Raw genomic sequence first — 10,726 nt, forward strand, 5'->3', positions numbered from 1 at the left:
GTAAATCTTTAGCTGGCATTGAACAGCGAAACAATTAGTTTTTGTTTAATTAGCATCTGCGATGCGTTTTCACCCGTTCCAGCGACTTGATGAGTTTCCATTCTAAAATCAAGCGCTGCTTCGCGTGTTGTCAACTTAAACAATTTTATGGTTAATAAACAAATCGTCAATAGACGCTCACAATTGCACCTTCAGAGTCAGAAGGTTTTTCAATTGTTGCTTACAAATTCTTCAGCAATCAGTCGAGTCATCTTCGTCATTGTAAACTGCGGGCAAAACGCCATCAATATGCATCAGGAAAGTAACACTAAACAATCATATCTTGGCCTTACTGTGACACGTCGTTTACAATAGATGTTGCGTCGTTTATCGACGTCGAATGTTCCTGGACTTTCATCCAAAGCCCCCGTTCCAGATATTGTCGAGTGTAAATCGTTCTCGTGTTTAATTTCAGCCCAGTTTGCATTCGTCGAGCAGAAAATTCAATTATATCGGGGCATGTTGAAAGAATTAAGGAAAACAGCTCAAGTGGTGAAAGTGAAAGCAATGCATTGAAAATGAGAGAGAAAATTGAAAACTAGTGTTGATCGCACCCCGTAACAAAGTCGACCCTAGCGAAAAGTGCCGAATTCGTTCGTCTACTTTCGGCCCTATGGTATCAGTAGTGATCAACAACCGGTAGCCATGGTAACCAGTCTATTTTGCCCCTTAGGGCTGATGTACGAGGAACGATCAATGGTCAATTTGCACAACAAACACAATATCGATGTTTATATAAAAATGAAAAATGTTTTGTGCGTCACAATTCCCATTCAAATCGCATTAAAATTCTTGGTGATAGTGACGCCAGTATCTGCATGAGTTGAGCACGTTCCAACTTCCGATGATTTTTTTAATGTTAATAATCATTGTTGCACGTATGGTTTGTCATCAGGTAGGCGACAAGTGGAGGAGCTGTATTAAATATTCGGAATATCTAAATTCTAACTGAACCTTTTGAGTCAGTGAATTGAATAGCAGATGCCCATTTTCTCATCGTAATTAATTAATGAAGAGCACCTTCGGATAATAATCCGGCATCAGATGTACGGACTACGTCAATTTGTTCTTCAATTCGAATCAGCGCACTTTCAAGCTCAATGGTAATTATGGAATTTTTCTCCATTAATTGCAATAAAATAGTTCTTCCGCTTCCCCAATTATCCGAACGGTAAATCCATTTTACTTTTTTCATCTAACGACCACTTTATGGCTTCGTGCCCATGGCCATAACGAAAAATCAATAATATGTGAGCACTTCTGGCAATCGGAATCTGATACGAAAGGAATATTTAGTGAAACGCTTCAAGTCTTCAGTGGAACAATCTTCTGCTATGTCTTGCACTTTTACCGTTGCTAATCTAGGAGTGTCACATTAGGTAGTTAGCTATCTAATTAGAGCAAATAGGCACGAGTATGAAACAATTAGAGATAATAAGATGATTTTTCGTGCACTATTTGCCAGAAAAATGTGTCGCTAACGCATCGCACCTGAACTCAATTCGAGACGAGCTCAATTGAAAATGGCAGAAAAATAATCAAKGAYAACAAAATGATATAGAAAATTTACCCAGTTGAGGAACGAATCTTCTTATGTTTTTCAAACACTTCGAGAATACAGATTTTTGACCGGATGAAGATGCAGATGTACATCAGGAATACACACTTGCTCTAAAAGACCATGAAGTAGGAACACGCGGGAAACGAAAACGTTCATGTAGCTAAATAAAGAATGAATATGCAAGTGTTGATTTGCAATTTTGGCTCATCTTATGAGAATCTAACAAGATTACGAACATTTGCATAAAACTATTCGAGTCCAGTTCCAATGTCTTACAAAATGTGGATGGCCAAAGAACGCACTGCTCGAACCAACTTGCCCAAGGAAAATTTGTTTTCGACAGCCGGTCGTATCCATTTACTACTATTAAGCCATAAAGAAAGCGAATGAGTGTGGAACGTGAGCACAACTAATAAAACATTGTTTCTTCACTAATAACCTACTGGACTGAAACGAAAGGCTGTTAAAAACAGCAAGTAATAAAATATCGCACCAAAAAGTCGAATAAACCTCTCCAAGGCAGATTTGCCAATATCTGAAATAGACGATACGCCCATTTCTTGGTAAAGCCATACCATCGTCATCTCTTCAGAATCTGAACCTCTAGAGTCAAGGCTAACCGGCCTAAGAAACCACAGTGTTGCCGATTACGGTTATTTACTGTTTATTTTTGCGTTTGTTTATCGGTTAATTAAGTGAAAATGAGATTTCAGTTTTGGTTTAATTGAGATTTAATAGCTGGTGCGACAGAGAAACCGGACAAGTCATTGAATAAACAAAGGAGTTTTGCAAATGGAGGCGATGAAACCGGACAGGAACAATTAGTTAATGGTTAAAATTTATCGAAAAAAATGCATTTGCTTTGCGAAGATGCTCTAAACAAATTCACTTAATATCAGTCAAGTGCGACAAGTTACAAACGTCCTCTTAAAAAACTCTCGGTATAGACCTGGCAAAGGCTTCCGACAAATTTTTCCTCGAATCACTGTACAGCAACGATTGGAAAGGGTTTTTGAGCAATTTTCGATGCCTCAGACCTGCTCGAAGCCTGAACTGAGATGCGGATGAAAACAGCATGATAACTTCTAAAATGCTCACGAAGAGAAGTTAGTAGAATGTTCAATAGACTGTGGCGTGGCACCAAGAGCACCAATAGAGCGTGGCAACGTGGTTGTCTTCTCGAGACTGGTTAGCGCCTACTCGAACGGTTTCAGGAATTAAACAAAAGTAATGTTTTACTTTTTCTCCTCGTTTCTATTTGCAGACGTGAATGTGTAGAGTCGAAGAAAGGCCATACGTCTCGGGCAAAATTTTCGCAATTTTGGGCAGTTTTTGAGGCCCAAAAAAGAATAGTTTAGAGGCTGGAAAAATACCTTTGTAAATGATGCTTAGCGCTAATCAGAAGCGAAACTTGTGTTAATTATTGCGGCATGAGTCCTTCTCTTGAATGAAAGTTCTTCTAATCATTACGCCTGGCTTCTTGCATTCAGTAACTGTATGGCTGTGGGATCAATATATCCAATGTCCCTGGGGATTTATGGGACTTCCACCTTAATGCGATGTCCTCTTGATGTTTGGCCAATCGAGGTCAGCGAACCTCTTAAGAGTTCAGGCCCAGTCTTGCAGCATCGTTCAGCAGGAGTTGCTGCCTTTCAAGCCGTTAGGGATCGCTTACTTTTCGGTGCTACGATAACGATATGAGTAGAGGAAATTGGAAACTTTCGAAATATTCACTGGCGAAAACACTTTGAATTCGCGTCGAAGAGAAAAGAGAACAGGGAGACAAGAAGTGCTACACTGTTAAAAATGAGTTGAAAATTCAGTAAGTTTTGTAACTGAAAATTCAGTTTTTGGTTGTTGAAAATAAATTCATGCACATTGTGATTGAATTTTCAGTATTCTTATGAAAAATCCAAAATTCAATAACATGTAACTGAAAATTCAATAACATGTAACTGAAAATTCAATAACATGGAACTAAAAAGTTTTCAGACCTTAACCTATTTGCAGGGACTGAATATCTGTCAATTCGTACTACAACGGACAAATTAAGAAGAAGTTTTTTTTAAAATAACCTTCTTCTTCTTCTTTTTTACCAAAAGTCATTTGTATTTTCAATAACAAGACCTGAATTTTCAGTTACGTATGTGAAAAAAACTTCAATTACATTTGACTGAAAATTCAACCAGATTTTTTTAACAGTGTAGAAGATAATCTTTGCTGTGATGGTGTTGTCTTCAGTAGAAGTTCAATCGCAACCGAAGCTGATGTTAAGTGAAGCGAAGAAGTCATTTCTAGTGTTTTAGTGCAAAACATTCGCATGTGAAGCATTAATAAAAAAAACAATGTTTTCAACCCAGATAGCCAAAAGCACACATAGTTGCAAAATAAAAGCGCCTCATTTTGAAAATCGACGTCAATATTCCCAATAAATTGCCTCCTGGTGCAACAACTACTCGTAGGAAGAAAAAATCATTTTAGGACCTTAACTATGATAAAGTTAAATGGAATCTCCGAACGCTCGTAACACTGTGACGATCGACTTTGCTGAATAAAATGCATCCAAGTCCCCGATTATGCCACTTTAGAAGAAATTGATTCTCTTTCGAGACTGTCTAGGTTTGGAATAAATTAACCGCGTTTAAGAAGTGCTGGCGAAAGCATTTCGATGGGTTCTAGGAGGAGATTGAGGCCAAATGGCTTAACAAGAAATAGTTGTGCATATTTCAAACATTAAAAATCGGTAGAAGCAACCAAACTGTCTGGTGATGAGCCAAAAATTCAACTTTCTAGATTAATAGAATGGACGTTGATACGTAAAATGCGCGCACCATTAAACGTCTTCTTGGTTTGGTTATGGAGATATAAATTTTCAAAAAATTGCCTCCATAGGGTTGTTTGGGACCAAATGATCCAAAAGTCCAAACTGAAAAATGTTGTTTTTGAACAACATGAAACAAGAGACTTCCTGGTTTAGGAGCATGAATAATTTATCTTTTAAGTTGAAATATTGACTTGGCTCTTTCGGAATGGTTTTTCCATCCATAACCTTCTTCTGGTCCTCAGTTAGTTTGAAACTGAATACAAGCGCAAATTGCCTTAAATTGGACGAACCTAAACGCAAAATGGGGGCAAAATGGCGCAAAAAGCTTTCAAATTGCCTCCGCAATAGTGGCAGTAGGCTCTCGAATTTTTTCAAATTACCGTTCCCGTAATACGCAACGGTACTCTATATGGTCGACACAGATGAAGCTTTAAATAAATCTGGGTTACGATTTTACTATAAGTGCTCTTACCGTGATTTTTGTGCGCGGAATGTGGACGCCATCAGGCTAATTACTAACTCAAGTAGCCGCTTTAAATCTCTTGGGATTTTTCTAGTTAGTTTGGGTTAGTTTGAATTTATTAATTTTCTTGTGATTGTGCCTGGATAAGTTGGACGACTCGTCCAACTTATCCAGAACCTATCAAAATTTCAAATTTTTAAAAATGTTTTTCTATGTTAGGCCAGTTTCCTCGGCCCCCCCAAAACAAAGTTGATAAAGTTTTTTTCTCCTGTTGCAGCAGTAGACTTGGATCTGAGCCAAGACAACGTGCAGGATGCGTTTGTCATTGCTGTGGAACAGCAGGCTCGCGAACGTCTGGAAAGACTTTCGGCGCTGCGAAAAATCACCCCCATCGACATAACAGAGCTGTCCGAACAGGTAAAACTCCCCATATCCTTTTTGCCTAATTTGCTCTGAGAAAATGTTAGTTTCAATTTTCCGAAAAGTTGAGCGCAACTTGGTGGGCCTGGGTAACACTGTGTTGAGTTGCGCTATTGAGTTGTTGCCGCTCTCTGAGTTAACGWGTTATCACTCATCAGTKAATGMGTTATAATTCATTTGTTAARGCAKKTMCSAGACSCGCGACTGGAATTTTCAYATAYAAGAAAGGGTTATTAACATTTTTTATSAGTAACGTTTTGWYTRYTTTGTTCAAACAACTAAAAAAWAGTMATCTAGATCTTCCCAGCRACAGAACTGAGTCCRAAGAAASTCGACGAGTTTTCTTGTAAAATCGATMTYTTAATTTTTTTGCATGAAAGATTCAGTTTGCCAGTATTTTACAGTAAAACGTTAGGAAAAGCGCRGTTTTTCTGYKTAGAGACAGTGTTGTTCAGAAACTTTGACCTAAAAGTGAAGAAACTCAAGTTTCCWRGGGTTTTCCAAATAAATGGAAAAATAAAATTATAAACTTTCGCTTTTTCAGWTCGGGGAAATATTTTTGRAAAAAGASCTAAAAATWATTATTAGGGTTTTGTCCATAATTSGWMGYTGCAAAAAGTTTCCAAACATTTTTGCAAARCGGTTAAGGAGGCGAGTGTTCCRAWAAARTKTATCTTATAATTTTTCACAGAAAATACCTGAAGTTTGCCAGTATTTTARGTAAAACTAAAAAAGAATGCKATTTTWGCGTAGAAATAGTTTCTTAATAGAAACTATTTCTTGCTTTGCTAAAACTGAAGTGRCCTGAAAAWTTAAAGGAACTTTAGAAATCTTCAGAGCGMTGARGGCGGCGAATTWTCCCAATAATTTTTTGTAAACTTTTGGTYGTTTTTTCAAGATAGTTCTAATTACTTGCGGTAAAAAACTGAATAAAATTATTTGGTTTTTGTGCCAAATTCGAAGCTAAAATGGGTTTTCTAAATTTCCCTGCAAACCGATGAATGGGGTGAATTTTCTAGCAACATTAATTTTGTCATTTTTTGCTGAAAACACCGCATTATTGTCAAAATAGAAGAAAATCATCAGAAAATAATGCTTTTTCAGTCAGTTTTGTGATCGGTTTTGAGAAAACCTTAATGGTTTTTGGGGAAAAACGGTGGGAATTTATTTCGTTTTTGTCCCGAATTTGACACTCAAAAAAGTTTTATTAAATTCGAAGCTGGAAAGGGATTTTAAAACTTTTTACAAAGCGAGAAAGGATTTGAAATGTATTTCATAATTTTTCTCGGAAAATACCTTAAGATTGTCAGCATTTTTAGTGAAACTTTAGAAAATTGAGCATTTAGAAGAAAGAGTAACTTGGCCAAAACTGGAAAATTCTGAAATTTGAAGACATTTTAAAAATAGTATTAATAAATGGCCTTTAAAATAAATCTGAAAAAGTCATAACAATTTTCTCAAAAACGGAACTGAGTTACTGCGCCGCTCCGATGGGTTGGCGCACCAAACAATTTGCGCAGCACTGCGCCAACTCTTAAAAATTAACTGAGTTACCCAGGCCTATAACTTGGGTTTAATTATAATTGAAAAAGCCGACGGTATTTAATGTTTAATTATCTCATTCTGAATGCATTAATCCTGCTCAGTTTCTAAACGATCTCAATAGAATTTTCAGAGAAWAKAAAATCGAAGAGTATGGAAAAATTGGACCAAGYGACGGTTTTTTCGGTCAAATCAGCCGATTTTCCAACCGATTTTTCCGATRTTCCTTTGGTTCACATTTTCCGTTGCGATCCAAATTTTCTATCCAAATCCATATTTTCTGTGGTCTAATCAAATTTATTGAATGGTTGTTGCTCATGAGGCGTGCATACCCACGTTTAACTTTGTTTTTCCTCAATCAATATTTTAAGTTTTTTGAACAAATCATGGACAATTTTTCCGAATCGAACTGCATCATAAACCCGTACAGTGTAGGTGGAATTCGTTTTCCTTCTGATAAGATAAATCAGGAATTTCAACCTGGTTTTTCTGAATTGTTCGGACATTGTTTGCGACAGCAATGTTCTCCATTCTCGTGACTGGCTCTCATGGGGCGATTTTCTCCTGCTGGAGATTTTTGTAATCCGATGCTCGATCATGGCTGGCCACTCGGTCGGTTTGCTTTTTGTCAACCCGTCTTCGTCATAAACCATCTCGAGTGGAGCCACTTCAAGGAGCGCTTGTATGAGTGTCTCGCAGCCTTAACCAGGGGGGGTGTTTGGCATTTGAAATTCGATATTCCATCGTCGATTTTCGGCCGAAAATTTCTTCCAAATCGTCTGGCAACTATCAACTATCACCTCTTCACTAGATTTATGGCGTCAAGTTTGACTGTTTTTATCAGGACCAGAAAGAATATTAATTTAGGTAAAGTTCGACTAACTACTAAAGAGCTTGAATTTTTTGCTGTCTAAAAGTTCCTTGGACATGCAGTTTCCCGAAAAAAGAATGTTTTCGTATTTTTCGATTAATTCGCTTTGATTTGTCGCAGCTGAATCAGCAGACTGTTGTGACATCGGAAGACTTAAACGGATTTATCAACAACTCGCCCATCTACGTAACTTCTTTGACTGCCACCGAAAGTTTAAACAACAACCCCACAGGAAGCAGGTAGGAAATAAGTGAAACTTGCTACTGCTAGATGGTGCTAGATGAAAAATGAGATTAAATAACCAAATGGATTACTCACTTGCACGTTTTTTAAGCCTCTATAGGCACATTCTTCACGGAAAAAGGAGGTGTTTTAATGTGTTCTGATCACTTTTAGATCAGGCGGCGCTCTCGGAACCACCACATCAGTGGTGGCCGTGCATCGGAGCGCTGGAGGTGATAAATTCCGACCTCCGCCTCTTTTGGCTAACGATATCCGAGCCCCTGCAGCTCCTGAGCAGATCAGCGCTGTTGCGCTGCTCGCCAACCATATCGGACCTCAGAACAGGTAAATCGGCCGCTCTGATTGCAACGTTTCGCTTGCTATTTCTAAAGGCCAACCCACTCTACACGGTGATCAATCAGTAACAAAATTAACGACGGATTTCTGGGATCAAAATAGTGCGATTTAGCACAACATGCCTTAGAAGAAGAATCAACGGAAACAGCAATGCAGGTGGTCAAAGTAGTTTTTTTTTGGGAGTTTTTTACTAAAATTGCGCATTTGTATTTAGATTTGAAAGGGAGCACCAGCTCATGTGTGCAGTTTAGGAAAGGCGAACAGTATGGCCAGCACAAAGTCCGCATTTTGATCCTCTAGATTTTTCTGTTTGGGGACACCTGAAGCTTTTAGTGTATGAAGAACGTATAGATATCCGAGATGAATTATTTATAACAATTTAAAATGATGTGGAGACATTTGGGAATAAGGATCTTCCTTCATTAGAAGATCGTTAAATTCAAGTAAATCAACGTAACTTTGAACAACCAGGAAAACCCCTGAATACCAAATTTTATAAAAAACACTTGAACAAGACCCTTTAAAATAATCATCTTAACTCCCCCCGTATTTCTACTTCCGTTGATTTTTCTTTCGATTTATTGAGCCAATTATTCAAACTCACCTGATATGAAAGTAAAGCGTGGTCGGGCTGCGATCGATAAATCGTACGATTTATTGCGGACATCACCAACCCAAAAGGACAGAAGTAAAGTGTTATTTTTGCAGGGAAGGACCGGAAAGTCCGTCCGTGTACGGAGTCAGTGGCGCCGGGACGCGTCGATCTTCATCCCCGTACGCAAACGGACGTACCGAATTGCTCATCGGAGAAGACAATAACAAGTTGAAGACATCGACTGGATCAGTCGAGAGCAACAATAACAAGCTCAATATAGAAAACGAAATACAACAAAGGTAAGGAGAATATCGGCCAATACGGCATCCTTTTTTTTTAAGGGTTGTAGAAGTGTTCGTTCTCTTGCATCGCCTGCGTTTTTCAGTTCTTTGCAACTGAGGCGTTCAAAGTGTTTAAATATTCATACTCTCCGTGTGGCCATTAAAAGAAACGACGCCAATCTAAACCAGTATGCTCGGTCTTAAGCAAATAGGCTTGGAACTATTGGAAGCGAAAGGAAAGTGGCACAGAACGCAGCGTTTTCCTGTTGCTGCGTCCGTTCTTGTCATGTTTGTACATTGGTCGGAAAAACAATTACGCTAACGAGTTGAATTATCATAATTTGATTCATTGTGGATGGAAAGTTCCCACAATTAGAATCGGCGCAAAATGACGTTGCCGAAAAACTAGTGAGTCGTGATTTCACATCCTGTGCTTATTGAGTTTCAGCGCAAAATCAGCCAAACTTAAGTCTCGAAAGTCCAAAAGTTATTTGGTTCCACTTTTGAAGTCGCCCCAGTGATTTTTCCCTTGACCACTCTGGAAAATATAACGTAAAAGTCTCTGCCCAATAATTTGCTAGATATGGTCGGTGACCACCCCTAATGCAACACCCGGTGGTTACCAGATATGTAGAAGTTTCAAAATCAGGTCGTTTTTCAATGTTAGTTTCAATTTCAAATCGCTTTTGTTCAGGGTCGGTTCCTCTCAATTTCAGTTGTTTGCTGCAAACTGTACACGCTTTTAAACTGCATTTTTATGGCTGCACGCTCTTTAAACTGCAATTAAGTACTTTTCAAAAGGGGAAGGTTTTTACCGGTTTTTATGTCATTGCTTGCGCACTTATATTTTCCGCGTTTTCCACGATTTGCCCATTAGTCAGCAAACATAAAAATTCAGTGCTTCCTTATCTCCAAGTGCATTTTTTTTAATTGCTAAACATTTTTTTTCATGGAAACCGTAATTATTTTTCGTTGAAATCATTATTTTTTATTTTGCTATCAAAAAGCGCAGTTGTCAATAAATTGGAGTAACAAAATTCGTAATTTCTGTTAACAAAAATACAGTTGAGTCCGGATATAACGAACTTGAAAAATGAACTAAAAGTGGTTCGTTATATCCGGAGTTCGCTATAAGCGAATAATAATACAAAAACCCGTGGTGTATTTTATTTCGTTATTTTTACATAGAGTAGTAGATGTTAGTAGGTATGACTAAAAAGAACACAAAAAGATAAACAAAATTCAATTTGAAATCTACTTCATAAAGTCTGTAATCTTTGTTTGTACATTTCTGCTGCAAAAATTGATGTTATTTATGTAGTTTTCAAGATCACAAAAGGGCTCCCAGATATGATTAGGAACTTGGCGTGATTGTAGAAAATTCCGAGTTTCTTTTTTGTCCTTTCAGAAATGGTTGGAACAGCATTAGAGTCTACAGTAGAATACGTTTCACCTAAATCGTCATCTTTCTCATTATCGCTTAAAGCTGTAGATGAGGTTCTCTTGTAAGAATGCCATTATTAATGCTCACATATTCGAAGAAATTGAAAT

The 10,726-nt window shown here is 37.8% G+C and overlaps 1 protein-coding gene across 1 annotated transcript in view; it reads left to right on the top strand.

The window, feature by feature from the left end:
* Positions 1-3,725: 3,725 nt before the first annotated feature.
* Positions 3,726-10,726, top strand: part of LOC109538167 (protein PALS1) — a gene marked incomplete in the record, with an annotated part of 33,267 nt that continues 26,266 nt past the window's right edge. The window contains 6 exon segments of the mRNA XM_048670718.1: positions 3,726-3,743; positions 3,803-4,990; positions 5,165-5,304; positions 7,841-7,959; positions 8,117-8,287; positions 9,008-9,193. Coding sequence (XP_048526675.1) covers positions 4,834-4,990; positions 5,165-5,304; positions 7,841-7,959; positions 8,117-8,287; positions 9,008-9,193 — 773 coding nt within the window.

The sequence above is a fragment of the Dendroctonus ponderosae genome, unplaced genomic scaffold (genome assembly GCF_020466585.1).
Source record: "Dendroctonus ponderosae isolate FM_Combo_2020 unplaced genomic scaffold, Dpon_F_20191213v2 Dpon_F_20191213_1, whole genome shotgun sequence".
NCBI classification, from domain to species: domain Eukaryota; kingdom Metazoa; phylum Arthropoda; class Insecta; order Coleoptera; family Curculionidae; genus Dendroctonus; species Dendroctonus ponderosae.